Below are 24,412 nucleotides of genomic sequence, written 5' to 3' on the forward strand. Positions count from 1 at the left end.
ATGTGCTCCATTTTCAGATTAATGCTTTTATGACCAACTATCTTTCAAATTATTCTTAAAGCCTTTTAACTCTTATTATGATTATCTCTTCTTTCCCTCGAGATTCTAGAAAGTGGGTGTCAAAAACATGGCCAACATCACTAGTATATGCAATAAAGAGGTGGCGTACCAGGACAGGAGAGGAGGCGGCAATGCATGCCTGTTTCTTCTTCTATAAATTAAGATAATCTCTCTGTGAAGTGAGTAAAATCCTATGACCTAAGTTACAGGAGGACCCTGGCTGTGCTCTGTAATGCAAATTTTATTTTCATTTTTTCTCACTTGTGACTATCTCTAGAATATCCTCTTTCAATTCGAGGTGTGGTCATACCTCTCTCTAGTCCAGATGGAAATGCCTGTAGCCCACTTCACATTTTACTGATCAAAATATAAGACATTGATGTTGAAGAGAGAAAATGCTTTAAAGTTCTTAAATACTTCTTTTTTTACTGGGATTTCCTTCTGTTAAAATGGCTTTAAATGTCACCCTCTTAATTTAGGATCAAAAACTAATTTTGAAATGCGAGGATACCTTTGGGGGTGAAATTTCTGCTGTCTCACTTGCTTCACTTAGATCTCCATTTCCTTGCTTGCAGTAGCTCAGCACAAGTGCATTATGTCCTTTTCTAGAGCATCTGACAATTTTTCCCTGTTATGCAGGATATTTTTCATCCTCAGTCCAGCAGTTCTGTGCTTTTTATGGAAAGATCAACTTCCTTGTTCCTCACCTATTACTAGGGCTGTGTGAAACTTCAGGTGCTGATTCGATATGGAGGAGATTTGGCCTGATTCGGTGGCCAAATCTCCAAATCCAAATCAAACAGGAGACAAATAAAAAGGTCCAAATTGATTCAAAGCTCTCCAACTCTTCAGAAAAGATTTGGAGAGCTTTGGCAATTCAGGCAGTCCCCGCCCACTGCATCAGGGACCTGGACCTGGATGTGGAGCTGGTAAGTAGGGGCGGGGGGAAGCGGGGGCTGGAGGAAGGGAGTGGGGACCATGGGAGGACCCCTGCCAGGCCCCATCCACAGCCTGTGCCCTCAGCCATGCTCCCCACCAGCTGCTTTGCCTTCCCCAGCTCCCAGGGCTTTAAAAAAAAGTCCCTACTCACCGGGTGCTGCTGGGGGAAGGCTATCCTTGCTACCCTCCACTGCCCCATGCTCTTCATGAGCCCCCTGCCCTCCCATGGCTTCCCCACCCAGCCCAGCTCTGGCCCTTTAAGAAAAAAATGAAAAAAACCTCGGAATTCACCAGCTCCTTCAGTGAGTCTGGGGTTGGGGGGGGGGGGTTCCCTAAATAGCCGGAGGGGGGGGGGGGGGGGGTTCCCTAAAGAGCCGGAGCTGGGGCCAGTGGGGCAGCTATGAGGGGTGGCTAAGACAGCGGGGGGGTCAGAGGGGCTCGTGCAGCAGCACCTGGTGAGTCAGGCCTTTTTTTTCCAAAGTGCCAGGAGCTGGGGCGAGTGGAGCAGGCATTGTGGGGCTGAGAGAGCAGAGTGGGGAGAGGGGAGGGGCCTGAGTGATTCAGACATTCAGCACATTCAGCTGAATCGATTCAGGACAGTGATTCAAATCACTGAATTGAATCACTGTCCCCCGAATTGTCCAAATCCGAAATGGATACTAGCCGCTTCACACAGGCCTACCCGTAACTACCTGAGAAACAGATTTTGTCTGTGTTTTCTGTAACAGTAACAAGATCCCTGTTTGGCCTTTTAAAATCACTAGTGGCCTGTACATGTGCTCGTTCACATTCTAGTTAGAATGCTCTAGCATTGTCTACCTGTCATGTATATTAAGCCCCTGCACATTTTTAAATGCCTGAGGGGGTGCTTTATCTAAACTTCATTGAATAAGCTTTAGATAAAGCATCCCACGGCTGTTTTAAAACATACGGTGGCTTGATACATGTGACAGTGAGCTGTTTTAATTGGAGTGACTGTCCAGGAACCAGTCTAATTAAAACATCCCCCACCCCTAAGCACATGTATAGGCAGCCATTGATCCAATCTACTTCTTTACTATAGGTTCTCTCAGGTCTAAAATGCCATGTTTGATATCTTCGATTACAGTTATTACCCTTCTCCCTTAGTGCCTCCTTGTCTACCCAGGATCCCTTGAATGACAGGCAGAACTGTGGCAGGGCACTTTTGGGTGCCTGCCACTTTAAGGCTGGGAACAGGCAGCCGGCAAGTGTGGGCCAGCCCTGAGGAGGTGATCTATTTTAGATCTTGGCCCATAGGGCAGAGGCAGCAGTCTGCTGCTGGCAGCCGAAAGAACAACACCCAATTGAGCTGCTGCTCGGAACATCCTTGGGGGTAAGGGCAGGAGCTATGGGGATTGCAGGAGGCTCCTGGTCCTGGGTATGACTAAAACCTACACCCTGCTGGGGAAGGATGTAGAGTAGGGGAGCACAAGCTATCCAAAAGGCAGCGTATGCAGTGCCAGCACGAGAGTAGTTAAGCCTGATGGCCCAAAGGGGTCGTTCAAGGGAGCAGAGCAGGTTGAGAGTAGCCTAGTGAGGGGCAGTGTGCCAGAGGCCTGTGAGAGAGGGTGCAGTGGAAGAGGCCCCAGTGAAATAGGGGCAGTATGAATGTGGCCCTGAAAGGGGCAGTGTGTGAGAGGTCCAACTGTGGACTGAGATTTGCCCGGACTTACTATAGAGATGTAATAATAATCTGGATGTCATTTAAAAGGTATGGGACACAATAAAGGGATGTCAGAGTTATGTATAGCACCCCCTGGCTTCGGGGCATTAAAATGGACAGCCTCCCACATTTTACACCAGTTTGATAAACAGCAAGTTGTGACAGGAGAGACTGGGTGGACTGCCCCATACAGACAGGTGGGCGGGCTGATGCTGAGACCTGGCCCTGAGTTGGCCCCCTGTCACAACAAGCTTCTAAGTTTTTTAGCGAAACCATCCCTGCTTTGCCACACTGTGAGGGGTTTTTTTTAACTTTAAGTGAGATACTTCTAGCACTAAAAAGTGAAGGAAATAAGAGATTGTAAAGTAGTTGTCCCATACACGTCCTTAAATCAGGTCTGAAGTCAAACGGCTCTGAGTTGAAGATTGCTATTGATGAATTTCCTCCCATGCTCAGAAGACTAGGAGTCTTGGAATGGCAGAAATTAGAGAGGCAATATCTAGCATTCTCCATCTTTACTCCCCATTAGACCATTTTTCCTTCTCGTCTCTTTCTCATTTCTCTCTCGTTTTCTTGCGACTTGTTGGCTTCTTTCTCTTAAAGGAAATGAGTCCCCTTGAACAGTGAAAAACATGAAAATGTGTGATCATTCTCTACACTTCTCATAGCTTTAGTCCAGGTTTGAGTAAATAGTTGTAAATTCTTCTGTGGCATATTGTAAGGACAGGAGGCTGTATTGTACACACAGTAAAATCACTGGAAGATGGTTGCACATACAAATGTGGGTCTGATGCCAGGAAAACTTCTGGTCCACCTCTGAACCTGTTCTCCGTTCTCTCATGTAGCCACATAAGAGATCCCTGTTTGTCCCCCTTGTTTGTTAAGATCATTGATGTAGTTTTCATTCCTAATGTTTTGTCCTCACAGTTTTTGAATGCTGTAAACCAGGGGGTTCCCAACATTTATGTGCCCAAGGGTACACTCAGATTTAAAAGAAAAAGCAGCGGGCACCCATATGAATGGGGTGAACTAAATGGGGTGAATGAACTAAACTAAGTTTAGTTTCTACTAAACTTAGAAACTAAATACTAAGTTTAGTATTTAGAATCCTGGATATGCTCATTAGGGATGTGCAAAGCGGGCCCTATTCTATTCAGATTCAGCCCGAACTGGGGACAGTGATTCGATTAGTTGATTTGGATCACTGTCCCTGATTCGATTCGGCCGAATCCAAATCTGAAGATTCGATGCCGATTCAGAGAATCAGCGATTCGGCCACAGACAGAGCTTTAAAAGTTTTTTTTGCTCCTGTGGGGCGCTTCATGCATCCCAGCATTGCAGTGTTCACACGCATGCTGGTACTCCAGAAGTACTTCCGGTCCACTTCTGGATCCACCAGGGAGTGTGCTGGGGGGCCCTGCACCCTTCCAGCTCAACGATCAGCCAAGGGGTGACCCCAGGTGCCCCCCCAGACCCAGGAGGTACCAGTTGCCAAGCCAGGGAGGGCATGGGGGTGCTCCCCAGCGCGCTTCTCGGCAGACCCAGAAGTGGACCAGCAGTTCTTCTGATCCACTTCCAGGTCTGTTGCCAAGTGCACTAGGGAGCCCCCTGTGCTTCTGTGGGACGCTCCATGTGCCCCAGCATCACAGTGATCACGAGCCACCTGCTACCTAGAGATATGTAGAAAAAACATTTAAAGCCATCTCTATGTCCAAATCGCTGAATCTTTCTTAATCTCTTTGAATCAATTTGGAGGGCTCTGATTCGATTTGGAGAGATTGAAGGGTCCTCTGATTGGATTTGGATATTTGGCCACCGAATCGGGCCGACTCTCTGCTGAATCGAATCAGAGACCAAAGCTTCACACAACTCTTACGCGCGTGCACATAGTTTTGTTTGGGGAGGAAGCAGTAAGCGCCACTCTGTCACTGCATCAGTCAGACTGACTCAGGTTCGTTTTGGCAGCCACTGCATACAGCCTGTGCAAAAAATTTTGAAGTGTTGCTGTTCTGATTTCAATCAGCAGTGACAGCATTTTTTGTTGGAATAATGATTTTTACTGATTGTGAAAATGCGCGTGGGCACCTGAATAAACCTCGGGGGGCGCTATGGTGCCCGTGGGCACCGTGGTGGGAACTGCTGCTGTAAACAATGTAATGTGAATATAGTTTATGATTATTACCATGAGGTAAGTGCTTGCCAGAGGTAAGGTAACTTGGGTGATTATGCTGTGCGCACAGGGTTGCAAAAGACTGGATTAAACAAGGACATCTGAATAGTATAAGCTCTTGCTTGAGACAACTTGTGTTGATTAGACCTCTAGGATAAGAGGGACGTGGTGGCAACAAGGATTTCTCCCCTGGATCTCAGGAGTTTGGAATTCACTTCCTCCTCATGCTTGAAATGCCTCAAGTTTGATAGTTTCTATGGCATAATACCAGCCTCATCCTTTCTTTCCTTTATATAAAAAGGCAGGCGTTGGGTATGTCTTGGGTTATCAGTGGGTTGAAACTCAAGCAAGGTCTCAGTGGGTGGTTGATTTAATTCTTGTGAGGTTTTTCTGTGGGTGTTTTGAATTCATTGGGGTCCCTGGTGGGCCTGCCAGTGATCTGCCAAGGGCACCAAAAATACCTTTTTCTTATAGATTGCAAGTCTCTAAATGAACAAGTTTCTGGAAAGCTCAAAAGGAAGCATTTCTAAGTCAGATACTACATTGTTCCCAAAGACCATGCCGGGTCTTTTCACTCTTGTGTTATGACCTACTCAGCTGTTAGAATTTAATTAGTAGTAATATATTTTTGTCAAAGTAATTAAAGCTTTGCCTTGATTAAAAATGGAATTGTTTAATTAAAAAGAATAGGTTTGGCTAACCTTAGCTTTCTGCCTGAGTAAGACATCCTGTATCAGCTAATTTCCTATATCTTTCCCCTTCAGGCTTGAAGGTTCGAGAGGTGTTCATCAATGTGACAAGGCAGCAAGTGGAGGATTTTCACGGGCCAGAAGATTACTGGTGTCAGTGCGTCGCATGGAGTCATCTAGGGACCTCAAAGAGCAGGAAGGCATCAGTCCGCATAGCCTGTAAGTGGAAGAAATGTTTGTTACTTAACTTTTGGAAGATGTTGAAATAAGCTCTTCTGTCAGGGTTAAAAGTAGCTGAATACTGGGAAGGCTTGTTGTCATAGCTAGGACTTCCTATGAGATACTGCAGGATCATCAGGGAAAACATACCATACTTGTTCCAACACTGCCTTGTCGGAGCTCCGTTATATTTTAATGTGGATTGATGATTTTCTTTGAAGTACACTCAGCAAGTCTCTTTCTCTCAGATTCCGCTTGGATTGCATACACGCAGGTGTCACAACAATGCAGTGCAATAAAAAAAGGTTAATGCAGATTGAAAGCCTACTGGAACATGCCCTCTTGCTCTGCTGATGACAAGGGTCTGAAGACATCTGCAGAATCATTTAACAAAGTATATCTGCTGCATTTTACTGAAAATATGCAAGCGTACATTAGAGGCTTTTGTCCTACTCCTGTCAATGAGCTTTTAAATATTGAAGCACATTATTTGTTATGAGTACTGATGTGGGGGAAGCAGGATGAGAACAGGAAAAAGGGGTGATTTTTTTTCATTACACAATCAGCAGGGGAAGTGGGGGGAAAAACATAATAAAATGCAATAAAACTGTCACTTTAGGAACCAAGACCAAGATTCGGGCTTTAACATGTCATAGGTTTTAGATTGCAAGTAGCTGATGATGTAAAAGCCCCCTTTTGGAATACTTTTACAATTTTTGCAATCTCCTATGCCTGATAAAGAGTGTGGTGTATGCCTGTGCTTGAAAGCTCGCAAATAATTTAATATATTATTAACATACATGGCAGTGAGATGATTTGTTTCTGCAAATATCTAGTTGGTCTATTAAAAGATATCACCTCTGGCATGAGTTTTGAAATCAGGCATAAGAGCCAGCAACCTGTCAGAGCTAACTGAGAGGGAGCTTGAGAGGGAGTGCTTTGCTAAGAAAGCCATCTCTGTTAACGCAGGGCATTGAATCTGGTGGGCTGGTGCTAGATCTCTTTGGTGTCTCTGTTCTGTACCTTGTGGGAGGTGCTGCCAGTCAGAGTGCTGCAGCATGGTATTACAGGGTAGCGAAGCCACAGGCATCCACTGAGCTGCAAGCCTGCTCGCCTCTTCCCACAGCTGAGCCCAGCTAGGGGAGATAACTGCCTCAGGCTAGAGCAGTGTTTCTCAACCTGTGGGTCATGACCCAAAAGTGGGTTGCAAGAATATATGAAAGGATCACAAGTTTTACATTTTTAAAATTCATCAAGTTTCCAGGTTGTAGCCATATTGGTCTGGAGGCAAAAGGAATTGGGACTCGTGGCTAGATTTTTGTAAAAGAAATGCTTTGATTGCAAGCTTTCGGGAACAAACACCCTTCTTCAGGCATAGAAAAGAAGATTGTAAAAGTTGCCCTGGGTAGAAATGAAAGCTCATTGCTCGTAGGAGAGTTGAAGGTGTAGTAAAATCTCCTGTTTGGAACAGTTTATTTTACATGCAGATTAGGCTCAGAGGAAAGTTGGAATAGTCTGTTGACCTCGAAGTTGTGTAGTGGTAAGCAGGATGTATTCATATTTCCTCGTGGTTATGCTGTTTCATATTTCACAGAGGAGTAAAAAGATGGCATGCTCTTCTGGGCAGGCATTTCTTACGTGGCAAGGTGTCTCTAAGCTCTCCGATGACCTGTGATAATGCTAATTACTTCGGACAAAGGCAGGAACAAGGTCTCAGGCTTCAGGTGGTCAAACTTGCTTCCTTCTTGTAAAATTTATGAAGATTTCATTTTAAAAATTGGCTAAAATACAAATTCAGGTATGCAGGTTCAAAAATGGATCCACACACTTTCAAAGATTCTCCTGTAACGGAGAAAAATGTGGGAAACTATGGCTATTTCCTTTCAGGTTGACAGAGGTCCAGCCTGCCAGGGGCTGCTTGGAGACCCCCATGCCCCACACACTGAGGGGCAGGCTGGAGGTCAGGAGTGTTGGGGCACTAGGTTAGGAGTGGCCATTGATGTTTGCAAACAGGTCCTGGTACAAAAAGGTTGAGAAGCACTGGGCTAGAGGAGCCTGGCAGCTACCGAGCACTGGAAGGCAGAAAAGAAGGAATGCTCTGGGGAAGAAAGGAGTGCCCCTCGGGGGGGCGCGAAGGGGTGGGTGGGTGCTAGGTCTGCTCTGTACCTTGTGGCAGGCACTGCCAGCTCGGCTGTGCTGGAAGCTCTTGTGGAGCATAAAGGCCTGCTTCATTCTTCCCACAGCTGATTCCAGTTAGAGGTCAGAGCTGCCTCAGGCTGCACAAGCCTAATTGCTGCTGGGAGCCAGCTGGTGGAGCAGCTTGAGGCAGAGCTGGGTGTGATAGTGGCTGTGGTTGTGGGGTTGGGGTTTTTTTTTGGCGGGGGGGGTTCTGTATACTTTCCTGCTGGAATCTTTTTGGCCCAACTGAACAGGACGGGCATCAATGCTACTGCTGTGACGTAGATAACGAGTTGCCTGAAAGGGAGACTACAACAGATTATGCTCACCGGTTACTTTCCACGGGGAAACACGAAGAAGCATAGGTGATGTTTGTGCCTTCCTTTGGGAGAGAGAACATGTTCTTCATCTTAGGATCTTCTGAGAATACATTAACCAGCTACAGTTGATGCCTTAAGACTGTAGCAGGGTTGCCAAGTGTTTGGAAGGAAGCTGGGCAGCCAGAGTTTGGTAGAAGGGCAGAGCAGAGTAGTGCCACTGTCTGTGTGGGACAGCAGCACCCTGCAGGAAGCCTTCCCTCCTCCTCGAGTCTTGTCCTCTTGCTGCTCTTCATAGATGTTGGGGATCTCACAAGGTCATCATTGCTGCATCCAGTCCTGTAATATTGCAGGGTTGTAGGTAGGTTTCTTTGGGGGTCCATGCCAGGACTCGGGGAATGGGGCCAGTGGGGTTAAGGTTGGAGGGTGGGCTGGGTGAGGCAGCATGGGGCAGGGTGCAGTAAGGGGCATCAAGGTGTTGGGGCAGCATGGTGGAAAACCATTGCTGCAGCCAAGCGGTATTGCCCACCCCAAAATTATTTTCTTCACTAGAAACCCTTTACTTTATAAGGCAGATGCTTCTTCAGCCTGATGAAGGGTACTTGTGCCTGAAAGCTTGCAAAGATTTTTTTTCCAGCTATTTGAGTTGGTCTAATAAAGGATATCTGATTGACCCAAAGAACTTTGTCTACTTTACAACCAAACATTTTTACCTTTTTTACTGTACTTGGTGATAAATACCCAAATTTGAACCGAGCCCTTCTAACTTGTGGCCTGGCATTCTCGCCAGAAACATTTGGTGCTGGCTGCAGCCAAGGGTGGGGATTGTGACTGGGGTGTGCCAATGCTCCTGCTGGGACTTAAATCCAGATGATCCTGGCTAGAGGGTCATGTCTTTCTGCTCGGGGTGAAACTAATTGCCATATTTGGGGTCAGGAAGGAATTTTACCCCATAGATTGTAGAGGGTAGAGTAGTTCCTGGGTAGTTTAGTCCTCTTCATGGGATCTCTCAAGCATATTTTAACAACTTCTGCTGCAGCAGGATGTTGGGTGCCGTTGTCCCCCAGTTTTACTTGTGATAGATTAGGGTGTTACATCTTGTGGTTATGTCAAGGTCGACTATGTAGTTTTGTTAGGAAGTTAAAAAATAGGTGTGTATAAGGATGGTTTGGATAGGGAGAATCCTGCCTGAGGCAGGAGGTTGGACTAGATGACTCCAAGAGGTCCCTTCCAACCCCACTTCTCTGTGATTTTGTGGTGTCAGGGTAGGGCCTGGCAGAAGAGTTGTTTTGAAATTATGTAAAATATATATTAGTAAAAACATGTATCAGTAAAAGAGTTTATTACTAACAAGTTGCAGATGATCAATAAAAACCAACCCTGGGCTGTGGTGATAAACGAGTGCCCTTGTCTCTCCTGCTTTTATTTGTGGCATGTTGTAAGATGTTCTTTGTGGTTCTGGTATGGAGCCTTATGACCGTGTGTGAAGATCTGAATTGGTGATTTCAGTTTGGAGCGATGATTTGTGGATTTCTTGGGGGGAAAAAAAAAACAAAAGACTGTCTGCACACGTAGGGAGACCGGACATGATGTCACAGGAAGCCTCTTCCAATCTTTTTGTCCCCAGCACAGGTCAGTATAAGAGTAAGAATATTTATCCTAGCCATATGCTGTTAACTGTAACTGCTGTTAAGCCAGGTCAGGCGGTTTGAACCTTTCACTGAAATTTATTCTATAGCGATTTAGGAATAACTTAATCTTCCTTCATGTCGCAAGGGGAGGCTATTCCTTATGTTGCTCTATGTTTTGCTCCTAGCTTATACAATGAGGCAATAGCTCTCAAGGTCAGGCCATGTACTGCACATAAAATAATAATAATAAAATGCCTAGCTCAGCACATGTTTCCTATGTTGGAGGACATTGCAAAAAGGATCAACAGCTCTTATATTGTAATAAAATCAGTAGCAAGTCTCTTTTTGAGTAACTATACTGCAAAATACTGCTCTTGGGATGCAGTTAACACCATGGTTGTGAATCCTGCTAACTTGCCAACGAAGCTGAATGCTGCATGCTAAACATGCATTGCAAATGTTTGAGCGCTTCAGACATTTTGCTCCTATTTTTCACAAAAAAATGTGAATAATTCCAACATTTTTCCTGAAAAAATTGTCTTTTCTTAATTTGCTTTTAAAAATCTGTATAGTGCGGCATTTCTGTTGTTTGCAAAGATCTACTGTATGCTTGTTGTTTGCCTAACATGGGTTCGAAAGGAAGCCTGATGAGAAAAGAAGCCAAGTGAGCAAAGCATCGGAGGTGTAGTTCTTGGAAGCTCACCAAATAGGGCCAAATCCATCCCCTCGTGTGTTGCAGATACAGCTACAAGGGCTGACAAGTGTTAATTATTCAATGACAGCTATTGTACTATACTTTGTGCATGAATTGTGCTAAATCCATTCAAGTGGTTACTTTTGGGGGGGGCGAGGTCATCTCTTCTGGCACGGAAGAAACATAACTCTAGAAAAGGTTGTTTCACTCCTATATTTTTAATATACTTGGGAGAAGGGGTAGTACTTTTTCCTAGACAGGGGAACTATGTATTTCGGTCCAAACCCGTCCCTGCTGCTTGTATCAGAAATGGTGTACTGCAGTGTTATCGCTCACAATCAGCAGAACATTATGTCAAGGAAGGAGAAGGTGGAAAATGCAATAAACACAACATGGCAGGAAGGGGGACACATCAATAGGAAAGAACCCAAATATGATTGTTATAATATAGAGTTTTATGAGACAGTAGAAATACACTAAGCTTCATCCAATTTTTACCTTGCAATTAGATCTACTGCGTTGTTCTTGTGGAAGAGGAATCTGAGTGATGCTTTGCAGCAGCCGTGCTAGCAGAGGCTTCAGGAAATTACTTCTCCTTACTCTCTTGTGATCCCAGTATTTTGTTTCCTTTTAAATCACTAGCTCTAGTTATTATATTTGGTGAAATATGCTGCAGAGGAGAAAAAAGTAAACAAATATTGCTCATCTTCATTTAGTATTTACTGCATGATGATTTTCACAGGAAACAGTGGCAAAAATATGAAGGGTTGAGTTGAGGCTTTTTTTGCTTCATTTAGTATTTATTGCATGACGATTTTCACAGGAAACAGTGGCAAAATATGAAGGGTTGAGTTGAGGCTTTTTTTATAGGTAGTGAAAGAAGGGGGGAGTGGGAACAAGAGCTGTTTGGTTCTGTTCCCAGCTCAATCACTGACTCTGACAAATTACCTGCTCCTTTCTGTATTTCAGCCTACCCATCTGTAAAATGGGCACAGTATTTCTCTTACTCAAAGGAGCACATAATGATCTCTTTTATCCAATGACCATAAACACTATACAAAATTAAGCAAGCATCATGAACTCGGAGGATACATCAAAATTTGCCTTAGTTGCACATTTCTTTTTCAGGCCAGATGAAGATTATTTTGGAACTGCTTCTACAATTATGTTGCTTTGACAGGACCAATTTAAATAAAACAGTTGGGTTAGCTAATAGGACAGCTTACCAGCCCCTTGATTTTATAAACGCCTGTGATTTTTTTGTTGGCCGATGACTTTGAATGTGTAAATTCAATTTTTATTTCACTGCATTAACTGTCATAACACTGAATGAGCTGATAATTCTCCTATATTGCTGAGCTGCAGAAGACTATTATTCTGAATTGAATTTTTATTGACTTTTCTCTGGGCTATGATTTTCCACCCTCCAAACATGGCAGCGGGAAGAGAGAGCAAGAGATGAATGGAAGCAGGACAATCCGTCTAGCTGTGTCTCCTTTTAAATACCACACCTATCATTGTAGAGAGTGATCACCTGCACACCATTCGCGTATCTGGCATAGGTAACTTCAAATGTTGGGCTAACCTAGCAGGTGCTCTCCACTGTTTTTTCCTATCCCCCCATTTCTACATTCTCTAATGTACAGACCAAAGTACAGCTTTACACTTGAGAATGGCACTGTTGAACTGGCTGTTTGCTATGATGGATTTGGACTAGTGCTTTTACAGGTATGTGGCAGAGGAGCGTAGTGCTTCCAGAAACTGGAGCATCAAAGGTGGCGGGACTCACTTCAGTTTTAGCGTAGTTCAGACAGGTGAAATGAATAGCCTGCCAGCAGGATTGTATAACACTCTCCCTGTGCTTTCAGGTACTCACTGGGCATGTCTACACGAGATGTTTGCTGTGGAGTTGCCTAATTAGCTTTGCAGTAAATGTCTTGGGCCTCGTCCCCATGAGCAGGACCATTTGTTTTGCAGTGCCTCAAAGGCATTTGAGGTGCCAGAAAATGCACATGGCAAAATTAGATACCAGGACCCCCTGCCAAAAAAAACACACATACACACACCCCACCTCTGGCATGGAGCACATGGCAGCAGCCTGTGGTGCCTGAAACCGGAGTCTGGCCAGCCAGAGCCACACTCCAACTGGTGGCCAGGCTCTGTGTGTCCAGATTGCTGTTGCTGCAGCCCTGGGAGGCCCCCAGGAGCCCAGGTAAGGCTGCTGGGGCCAGTCCAGATGCTCCCCTACCCCACTCAGGGCAATTTGCTGTGCACCAGAGCATGCATGCAGTGGCACAACTATGTTATTGCTAGTTGCTAGAAAATGCACGTGTGCTCATAGGGACATGCCCTCAGTGTCTACATGTGTAGTGCTATTAGGACAGAGTAAACTAATTAACTCCACTGGAGTTTAGTACTTGTAAACACAACTACTGTCCTACAGTGGAGTTTTTACTCTTCTGCAACACACATGTAGACACTGGGGCTGGCTGGGACACAGTCTGAGGGTTGTCTGCCAGCTAGCCCCATACTGAAATGCCCTCATGACCCAGCCAGCCCCTCTGTAACACATTGAGCTGGGTCCGAGCAGCCCTGCGCTGGCAGACTGACCCCCAGGACCTCCTGCCAGTGAGAGCTGCACTAGCCTGGCGCAACCTGCTGCGCTCCCAGATGCACGTGCAAACACAGTGCCCAGGAGCAATAAACTCTGGCATGAATTGCACTGTAGTTTATTCAGCTGCATTAATTGCATGTGTAGATACGCCCACTGTCATTGACCATTGTCAGCCCATCTCTGATGAACTGCTGAGTTGCTTAATCTGGAGCATGGCTTTTTGATTGGGGGTGGAGGGAAATATCCCCTCGGGGACCACAGATGAGAATGTGAAGGTCTAATTTGTGATAGCGGACAAAACCCTACTATTTTATTCCAGGGCTGGCTTACAGCACCTGTTATTACATTGTCTTTTGTGGCCTTCTTCTGCACTTGGAGCCTGCAGTCTGAATCATAAGTTTTAAGCACTACAGCAATTTATACTTCCCTGCAATCACAAGTAACTATTGTTTTACAGTAGCCTAGAAGTCAGAGAACCAAAACATGTATGTTGCTCCCCTTCCTCCACCAAGAAAAGTCCTTGTGGATACCATGTAGTCTAAATATTAATGAAAAACTCTTTAAATAGGGCACTGGATAAAGTAATTGTTACCTCCATGAAAGCAACTGACTTTAACAGGGCATCATAGGAAGGATCATACTGATGCTATTTGCATCTTTCTCCAGTGAGTAGGTGGCTTGCTGAAATAAGTTTTAATGTATTTACAAAATGTATAGAAGTGTAACTGAGTCGGGGCCTCCTCTATTTAAGGGGATGTATTTCATGAAGTTGTAAGCACTGGAGAAAATTAAATCAATAAATCCACAATGTGCAATTTGAGACATTCTGTTTGAAGAAAATGACTTTGTCTAAAGGAAGCATCCTTACTCAAAGCACATGTTGTAAATAAGCAGCTTTCTGTTCGGTCTCCCTAGTGCTCACAGGGCAGCAAGGCATGTATTATGGGGTACATAATCATTGGCATTTGGGAATCGCCATGGGAAAGGGATACTTTCCCAAGGCTGAAGTCAGTGGGAGAGCCTCTTCTGGGAGGCTGCTCCAGTCGAATTAAGCGGATTAGTGTCCTCTGTACCATAGGGAGGAAGCACTGGAGGAAATTCACTGTCCATCTGAAAATCTCTTGGGAGAAGAAATGAAGCAGTGCTGTCCCAAGACTGTGGAAAGGATAATCTAGCCAAATGGAGTAGTCTGGTTAGAATACAAGAGGTGGATGTATAATTTGGGAGGTGTGTGCAGAAATTTGGGAGGTGTGTGCAGAAACTTGAGATTTCTAACCACCTCCCTGTGCTTTGTTTCTAATTGCAGGGGTGTAGGTTGTAGCCGTGTTGGTCTTAGGACAAGGGCAGACAAGGTTCCTTGGGTGAATTTGATATCTTTTATTAGACCAAGCCAAATAGTTGGAGAATAGTTATTAAGCAAGCTTTCGGGTTCAAAATTGTGCATTCGGGTTTTTAATTGTGCATTTATTGTCGAGTGTCCATGGGATCTTTGGGTGCTGGATATTTTAGAAGTAAATATGTTGTGTGTTAGCTAGTCCAGTCTAACATGAGGATAGCTAATGATGGAAAAGGAGTTTTAATAAATCATACGACCACAAAATGCAGAGCACCTTCAATTAATATATTTAAAAATAATACCCTTTTAAAATGTTAATGGTCACTAGGGACACTAAGTTCTGCTTCAGCTTTACTAATTAGCATATCTAGTTATTATTCTCCAATTTTTGAAAGCTCAAAGAAGCCCGAGAGATGGGATTCATGGTTAAGAGTGATGAGGCCCTGAGTTGCAATCCTGTTTTGCCTGTATGACTTTTGATTTGGCAAGTCACTTCTTAGTCTCAGATTCTACACCCATGGGCTAAGTAAAGTACAAACTCCCACTGATGAAGAATTAATTAGCAAACACTTCTTTTCCCCAGTGCTTTGAACATATATCCAAGGCAAGAAAATTATTAAGCATTATAATTACTGACTTTTGCAACATACTTTTGCAACACACACCGCATGAGGAACAGCGTTTGCAAAGCCTCATGTTCCAGCATTTGAGCTTTACTGCTAATTCAAATGAACGGCATTAGGAGGATAATAACCACATTAACTTTTTTTGCAGATTTACGGAAAAACTTTGAGCAAGACCCACAGGGGAAGGAGGTTCCTATTGAAGGGATGATTGTCCTGCATTGTCGGCCACCAGAGGGAGTGCCTGCTGCTGAGGTAGGATTTTATTTCTTACATCACAGGCATGACCTAATCCATTTTGAACTGGATAGAAGTATAAGTGAAACGTGGAGAGGTTGACCAGTGTCCATTCCAGGAGCGCTCGAAAATGTAGTGCCTGTTACAGTATTCTGCTCCAGGGCCACTTGAAATATTTATGGTAAGTCATTTAGCAAAGAACAGAGAATTTTGTTGCAAAATTTTACTTTGCTGATTTTTCCCCCCCATTTTTAATACATAATGAACTAAGTATTTTTCATGTTATAACCATGAATACTTGTATGTGTGAGTGTGTAGTGCTCCCCACCCCAATATTTATATTCCTAGAGAGTCCTTTTCTTGTTGAGTCATTAAAAAAAGAAAATTTAAGTTTTAGGCAATACTGATGAAGATGATAAAAAGTCCCCTGCAATTTTTTCACCTCTTCATTATCAGCAAAGTTTTACCTAGAGAGGAGAACAAGGGGGAAACTAGGTTAAAGACATCGATAGAACTGGCCTTTTCACCCTGGAGAATCCTAAGTGGATCTGCTCTTTATTATCAAATGCAGAGAATATAGTGGCCTCCATCTGAAATGGTGAAGGGTGAATGTAAAGAACTGATGGAATAATAATAATGGCAATTCTCTGCACTTTTAGCTCACTCTGGGCACTGCAAAACTCACGGAGCTCAAGGGAAAAGGTTCTCCGCAGAGCCAAAATTAGGTACTGGGAAATCCTGGTATCTAAAAAAATAAGGTGTAAAAATAAACGGGATGGCACACATGGCTGCAGTACGCACCACCCAAAATCAGAGCGTGGCCAACCAGAGCTGTGCTCTGGCTGCCAGCCAACCTCCTCATGCCTGGATGGATCGCTGCCATTGCAGCCCCGGGAGGCCCCCAGGACCCCATGTAAGGCTGCTGGGGTCAACCCAGATGCTGGCCCCCATCTCCCCTACCCCACTGGGGACAATTTGCCATAAGCCATAGCATGTGTGCAGGGGCATTCCCCAGGAATAAGCAGCAGCAGCACAACTATGTTGTGCTGTTGTTATTTGTCCCTGGGGACATGCATGTGCGTGCGCATCTGAGCGTGCCCTCTATGTTCAAACTGCTGTGCAAACAGTGACTTATTAACGAGTTGCATGCAGCAACGTAACCGAGTAAAACTGTCTGTGTTATACCTTTCTTTTTGAAGACTGTACATTTTCACCTATTCTAGACATAGTGTGTGTTCGACTGTTTGTTTTCTGTCTTGATATTATTTTATGATTTCACCATCAGAGTGAAATGGCAGGTTATTTCTGAGGTTTCTGGAGTTCTTTATTTGTCCCACAGGATGAAATCTGTAATTACTTAACTGAAAAACTGCTGATCAGAACATTTTTCTTCTCTCCTTCACCTAACCACCCACTTCCAAACTAGTAATTAGTAATGGCATGCATATCATCAGGTAAAATAGCACCCTATAAGCATGCTTTCTTTCTCTTAATTGCAGTCAATTTTATTTTATAATGTGCCACTGGTTAGGGGAAAAAATTCACATCAGGCGCAGAAGGGGAAAAGTGGCTCTATCACAATACATCATAAATATCAGTTCTGATGCTCCTCCTGCATTGATGAATTGTCAGTTTACACTATAAGGTACCTGCTTATTAAATGGACAAAAAGTAGGAAAAATAAACTGGAGTGAAGAAAAAAATGTTTTCTTATTTGCACAGAATTCATGCTGTGTGCATGACATCAAAAACACTAAAAGAGATGAAAAATGAAGCAAATTGAAATACAAGTTAAGTGCACCTTGCAGATCAGGTAAAAATGTATAAAGGGTGAGGCAGAGAGGAACATGTATCTACACACCTAGCATTCATCCTTCCATCAAGAGAATTTCTGCTACTGTATCTTCTTTGATGGGGCATCATTTTCCCCAAACCTCAGTTGTACTAGAGAAAATGGTATCGTGCTGCAGAGAACTGCCAAACGTGTTGAAATAGAAATTCTGTCCATGATTTGAAAGGCTAAATGGGCTTTCTGTGATGCACTCTACCATATTAGTAATAATGTGTATAAAATAAAATTCTAGAACATTAGGGTGTCAAGCTTTGGACATAAGCATTTATGAAACAATAGAAATTAGACATGGTGGTGGGTCAGAGGTCAGGGGCAGCCAACGCACTCCTAAATTGCATGAGCTTGTCGTTTTTATTTGGAGTAAATAAGAATGGTTCTAATCCAAGATCTAAACGTGTTCCTTTAAATATATATTTTTATTGCAGTGGGAACGAAGGACATTAGTGCTTTTCTTGGAAGATTACAGCACATTCTTTTATTATATATTACTGGCAGAATCTGCAAGCAGTGTGTTTGTCCCATACATCACTTCCCAAAGGAACTTGTTATTTACCATTAATTTCTAAAATACTTTGGTTCCTCAGTGAGCAATATATATATATATATATATATATATATATGTTAAAAAAAAATCATACAAATTTCAGACGTTTTCTTTGAAATCAAAGGAAACAAATTATTACCCACTGTTTAACTAAATACGCCCCAGCCTAGCCAGCATGATTTGCTGAACTGAACAATTATAGAAATTTGGCTATTTTCCAGTTTTCAGATAGTTAAATAGTCAAAAAACATTTTCGCTGTTGGAATTCAGTCATTTACAAGAGAGGGATTAAGAAATTATGATGATTCTGAGCCAACATGTTTTGGGTTTTACTGAGGTAATGAGAGTGAATAAGGCTTCTCCATTTGAAAACGCATACCCTAACCTGAGCAGTATAGTAATGGTTGGTAATTAATTATTCATTTTTATGTAACTGCTAGCTTATAAAACAGAATAAGCCAAATTCATCCTTGGTGTAAAGTCAGTAGGTTTGCCCATCACGTCATCTCTAGTTATTGTTAAAGCATTAAGGGAATCTGGCATGAAATTATACATTAATGCGTTTTTTTCTGACTTAAACAATTCAGAAATGTTACTATGTACAATGTTTAATTAGAATTGCATGATCCTGTATTAGACCTAAGGGCATCTTGGGGAAAAAAAAAAAAAGACGTACCTTGTAAATCAGGGCCCATCAGCATGAGACTAGTAAAATAAGGCTTTGGATGTTGGGAGGAGTGCACCTTTTCTCAGTGTAGAATAGAGAAAAGGAAGTGGGGCTGCTCTAGGGGCAGTTGTTAGTGCTGTGGTGAAGCATAGCAAAAGGAGTTAATGGTAAAAGTCTCTCTTTTCAGATCCTCTATTTTGTAGACTAGGATTTAATACTGCTGGAATTTATCACCGTTGTAAATTCATTTACTGATAAGGCATGTAGATTTGGGTGTGGGTATAATTTTTCTTAAATCAAATAGAAAACTGTGAGTTAGGCAGCTTAGTGACTATGATGACGTGACGCGCATGGCAGTGCCAAGGATTAACAATCATGAGATCGCATTAAAATCATGGTATTTTCAAACGTAATAGAATTTAGTTTCCTTAATTTTTGTCTTTTCCCATTTTCTGAAATGTTAAAGATCACATTTTCATGCTTTATCCCCACAGTCATGAGGATTTAGAAATGTTACTATTTTAATGAAAGCTGAGACACCCAAGAAGTGACATGATGCTAGAAGCAAGAGAAAAACATGAAGGCTGTTTACAGATATAACCACCCCCCCCCCAAAAAAACAAACAAACAAACAAAAACAAAACAAAAACTTGGTGCTTTACTTTAAACTCCGCACACCCTGGCATGGAGCCCAGTGCATGCCCAGAAGAGGCATTGGGTTAGTTGGACCCGGCTCACTCGACATCTATATAGATCATGTACAGCGGGGCTTTTATGGTGCTCTTATCTAATAGCTGATTGAATCAGATTTACTTAAAAGCACGAAAAAGCTTTGCTCAAACTCCTGATCTATACAGACACTGGTTCAAACTAATGTGCTGTCTCTTCCGGTAAAGTGCATTCTTTCTTTCCACACCTGTCGGTGCCCAAAACATTTTCCTATACAGGATAAAATTACAAGAATTGATGACATTGCTATAATTTCAGAGGTCAGATAGAGCCAATCCACAATTAATACTGCATTTTATAGTGTATTTTTATTTACCGTTAATTTTTCAGAGAGGCTCTAACTAAGAATAACTATTTCACCGCTTGATACGCATTGTTTTGTAGACCAAACTGATTTCAGAAAAATTCATTATTTCCAACCATGCTGCTTTACATTCAACAATTAAACGGAATATCTATTTTTCATAAAAGTTAGGATTTATGCCCAATGAAAAGCTGACATTTAAATGGTTTTCCACAGATTAAAATTGTAAAGTTCTCAATAAACCCTGATTTACTGATGTTGGTGGTAAAATTGTTATTGCTGCTAATAAAGCCTGTAAATCTTAACAGGTCATATTTGCTTTGGATAATAACATTTCACATAAAGGCTCAGTATGTAAGGCTAATTCTATTCACATCAAGGTAAACAGCCTACTTAAAATAATTCAGTGCCTTTGGAAACTGGGTACCAAATTCAAATAAATGACAGATTAGGGCCTGTGGCAACGGTGCTTGAGGCTGTAAACACATCTGTTCTCACAAGTTAAGGAGGGCCAGCCTTGTTCATTGCTTAGATGGGAAACTTCTAAGCACAGCTCGAAGCTCTCTGACTGATTTTGGAGATTGGATACTTTTGTATTTCATTCATCATTGAAGAATCTGTTTGTTTCTTATTTCAGCATGGAGAGCTTTGCCCAATTTCTGAGACTGTGTTATTTTCCAGCTAACGCAGGATGGTGTCTTAGTACTATTTCTAAAGTTAGGGCCAATAATTTCCAGGCACCAGAGTTTTCCCTGGTCTCCATGTAGTACTCTTACATTAATGATGAGGGGCTCATACAGCAGACTGGGGCAGCACAGGACTAGACAGTGTGCACACACATGAGAAGCAGGTAGTCCAGGCCCCAAAGAGCTTGCAAACTATAGGATAGGACTCCAGAGATGGATATAATACGGAGTAGCAGGGCACATGGACCCATCTCCTTAAAGGTCCTTAGGCACTGAAGCACTCAGTGTTGCTACACTAGACTCTGAAGGCACCTATACACATGACAGAGCTATGCTCTGATGCATGGTAAATAGTACACATCGGAGCAGACCCAATTAATCAAGTTTGCTGGAGTATGCTCATGAGCATGCTTCAGCACCCTCCGTATCGCATGTATTCAATGTTCCCACATTGCAAAATGACAGTGGGAGTGCTGTAACTAAAGCTTGTTGAATGAACTTTAGTTAAAGCGCCCCTACCACCATTTTGAAGCACAGGCGCTGAATACATGTGATGTTGTGGGTGCTTTAGTTAGAACTGCTCTCATTAAAGCACCCCCCCTCCATCCCAGAGCATATGTATAGATGCTCTAAAGCACTCTGCCAGCTAGTTGAATTTTCAGCCCTGGGGTTGGCATCCAGGCTCCCCCTAAAATGCATGGCTGGAAGTTGCCTAAGGAAAGGATTTTGAGCAGCTGGCCAGCTGTGTGAGGAGACAGTTAAGCAAGCCAGGAATGAACTGCAGGGAAAAGGGCTTTATGTGTGCTTATATAGTGAACTTTGGGTCTGTCTAACAAGCATCTCTGTCTACTCGAGATCCTCAGTTGCGCACCCCTTGCAGACAGGAACATAAGCCAGGTCAGCCACTTAGCCAGTGCTGTTGCAGTGGAAAAAGTGTCAGTCTTTTCTGTTCATCCTTGCACTTTGTTTCTTTGTCTCTGACAGAGGCAGGGCAAATAATACTATTCAGAACGCAACAATGTAGACAGAGCTTGCCAGCTGCATCATTGCTTTTTGTGTTGTGTTTGGTTTGATTTTGATATGCAACATGGCAGAGCAGAGGTTTAAGGAGGAACTGGAGAATTTTCAGATTGCTTTTTAACCGTTCCCTGTTCAAAGCCATTCTGCATTTCGGGAAGTTGTTTTCTCCCCTGGTGCACAAGTGCATTCTTGTCCTCTCACGTCTCATTTGAATTTTGCTTTACCACCCTAACATAATTCCTCCACCTTCTTAATGTTTACACCCTCCAAATATTCGTAGTGTCTTTTGTCTCCCTTTTGCCTTCTCTTAGCCAAGCTAAACATTTAATAAGTCTTAATTAAAAGAGCTAAATATGACTGTGAACCTGCAAAAAGCTCATTGTTTTGCAGAGGAAACCCTGTGTCTGGATCTCCTGGTAGGTGAGAGAAAAAAAACAATACATTGGTTCTTCCTGGTTTTGTTGTTTGTTTGTTTGGTATTTTTTTTTAAATCCTATCTATCTGAGGTCAACTGAGAGTACAGATCCCAAGGTAATGCATGTTATCTGGGAAAGAGATACAGAAGTCCCATGGAAAGTTTTGTAACCCATAAAAAGGCCTACTTTTGATCTTTGGGTCTGTTAAGACCAGTTGAGGGAGATGGGAAGGAATTTTCAGAAACAAAAGAATGGGTGCCCAATTCTCTCTCAAACACTGATTAAGTGAAGGTATGACTTCAGAAGCACAAATGCAGTTAAAAACTTAACTTTGCAAAGACTTTTGGTTACAGATGTAAAGAGAACACTAGACCAAAGGCCAATGCAGCCTACACTAAGTGTCACATGTAATTTATTCAAGGTCATGGGCAAGACAAAAAATGATGATCTCATCTCTAAGAAGTACAAAACTGATCCAAGCAGTGGTAGCTTAGGAGGAGAAGGCTCTTGAAACCATGAGGGAAGGTGCATGGAGGAATAGAAAAGAGGCTAGCAGTAAAAGGGTGGAAGGGAATGAAGAAGAGCAATTGTTGGACCAAGCCCAACAATGGATCGTTTTGGAAACTAGAAGGACAACTGTTTAAGTTGATCCTGCAATATGGGGAGTAGTGGCATTTGTTTCGGACAAGAAGTGGCTATGTTTCACTATTACTGAATATTTTATAAAGTTCTTGTATTTTAAATTGGTCTGTCCTTGAAAAGCCTGTATGTAGAGGGCCTGATAATATTTTTGTAAACAGTTTTTCAGCTCTGTGTAGACTACATGCAACAGATCATCCATCTGGGCCTAAGGGCTTTGAATGTGATGATGCTTTCTAGAATACTGCTGTGACATGAAGTTGTAAATTAATCTATTTTGAGGTAGCTATAGGAGAGGCAGCTAATGGAGGGTGGATCTTGCATTAGGGACTGTGGCAGTGGAGTCCTTTTCTATAATCGACATTTTATTGGAATGCCTAATATTGCAATAGAAACCTAATGGACTCTAAAAAGTGTGAAACATTAGATAAACAGTAAGTAGCATGTCAAGGCCAATAAAGTACTTACTGGTACTTCTCCCCTGGTCCTCTCTCAACCCAAATTTCTGTTCTAATGAAGTACCTTTGTGTAGTCAGGGCTAATAAGAAATTCAGAAGACAAGTAGCAACAGCAGAAGTACCCAAACTAAGTCATGTTGATCTGGAATTTAGGCAAAGAAAAGTCTCAGTTTGGGTTTCATAGCAGTTCTATAATTTCATAGATGTCATAGACATTAGGGCTGGAAGGGACCTTGTAAGATCATTGGGTCCAGCCCCCTGCCCAAGGGGCAGGAAGTCAGCTGGGGTCAAAGGATCCCAGCAAGATAAAGGTCCAAATGTTTCTTGAAAGTGTCCAGAGTAGGTGCATGCACCACCTCTGGGGGGAGTCTATTCCAGGCCTTGAGGGCTCGGAAATAAAGAAGTTTTCCTTATGTCCAGCCTAAAACGGTCTTGCAGGAGTTTGTGACCATTGGACCTTGTCATCCCCTGGAGTGCTCTGGTGAACAGGCATTCCCCCAGATCCTGATGCACACCCCTGATGTACTTGTAGGCTGCCACCAAGTTACCCCTGAACCTGTGTTTTTCCAGGCTGAAAAGTCCCATGGCTCACAGCCTTTTTTCATAAGGCCTGTTCTTTTGCCCTCTGATAATGTGCATGGCTCTCCTCTGGACTCTTTCAAGCTTCTCCATGTCCTTTCTGAATTGTGGAGCCCAGAATTGGATGCAGTACTTCAGCTGTGGTCCCACCAAGGCTTAGTACAGCAGGAGGATGACATCCTGGGTCTTGCTTGAGATGCATTGGTAGATGCAAGCCAGAGTTTTGTTTGCTTTGCTGGCTGTGGTGTTGCATTGGTGGTTCATATTCACCTTGTGGTCAATCATGACCCCCCAAGTCTCTTTCAGTCATGGTGCTAACGAGTGTAGCATTGCCAAGCCTGTAAGTGTGATGTAGGGGTTTTTTTTTTTCCCCAAGGTGGAGCACCTTGCATTTCTCCGTATTGAATGCCATCAGGTTTTCATCTGCCCACCTTGCAAGTCTATTGAGGTTGGCTTGGATATCCAGCCTATCCTCAAGTGTGGAGACTCTTTGCCAAAGTTTGGTGTTGTCAGTGAACTTGGCCAGTTCACTTGTGACACCAGTGTCCAGACCGTTTATAAAGACATTAAAGAGTACAGGTCCAAGAATGGAGCCTTGGGGGACACCACTGGTCACCGAGTGCCATGTTGATTCAGTTGTGTTGACTATCACTCTCTGGGTCCGACCTCAGAGCCAATTCCCCAGCCATTAAATTGTTGTGTAGCCAAGGCTGCAGTTGCCCAATTTTTCCATGAGGACATAATGGGACACCAGGTCAAAGGCTTTTTTTAAAGTCCAAATATATTATATTAACCTCTGCCACTTTGTCCAGGTGATATGTCACCTGGTCATAGAAGGAAATGAGATTGGTCAGGCAAGACCTACCCACAACAAACCCGTACTGGCTATCCCTCAGAACGTTGCCTTCTGTGAACCTGTCAAGAATGGTGTCTTTGATAATTTTTTCCAAGATCTTTCAAGCAATTGAAGTCAAACTGATTGGCCTGTAGTTTCCTGAATCCTCCTTCCTCCCTTTCTTGAAGATAGGCACCACACTGGCTTGCCTCTAATCTTCAGGTACTTTGCCTGAGCACCATGAGTTCTCAAATGTCCTTGCCAGTGGCTGCGCTATGATGTCTGCCAGTTC

At 43.1% G+C, this 24,412-nt stretch overlaps 1 protein-coding gene across 1 annotated transcript in view; it reads left to right on the top strand.

The window, feature by feature from the left end:
• Window positions 1-24,412, top strand: part of UNC5D (unc-5 netrin receptor D) — a 329,440-nt gene that overhangs the window by 163,761 nt on the left and 141,267 nt on the right. Inside the window, exons 7-8 of the mRNA XM_014524862.1 lie at window positions 5,618-5,761; window positions 15,306-15,409. Of these exons, the coding sequence (XP_014380348.1) occupies window positions 5,618-5,761; window positions 15,306-15,409 (248 nt within the window). The remainder of the gene's footprint in view (window positions 1-5,617; window positions 5,762-15,305; window positions 15,410-24,412) is intronic.

The sequence above is a fragment of the Alligator sinensis genome, unplaced genomic scaffold, assembly GCF_000455745.1.
Source record: "Alligator sinensis unplaced genomic scaffold, ASM45574v1 scaffold1643_1, whole genome shotgun sequence".
In the NCBI taxonomy this organism is placed as follows: Eukaryota; Metazoa; Chordata; order Crocodylia; family Alligatoridae; genus Alligator; species Alligator sinensis.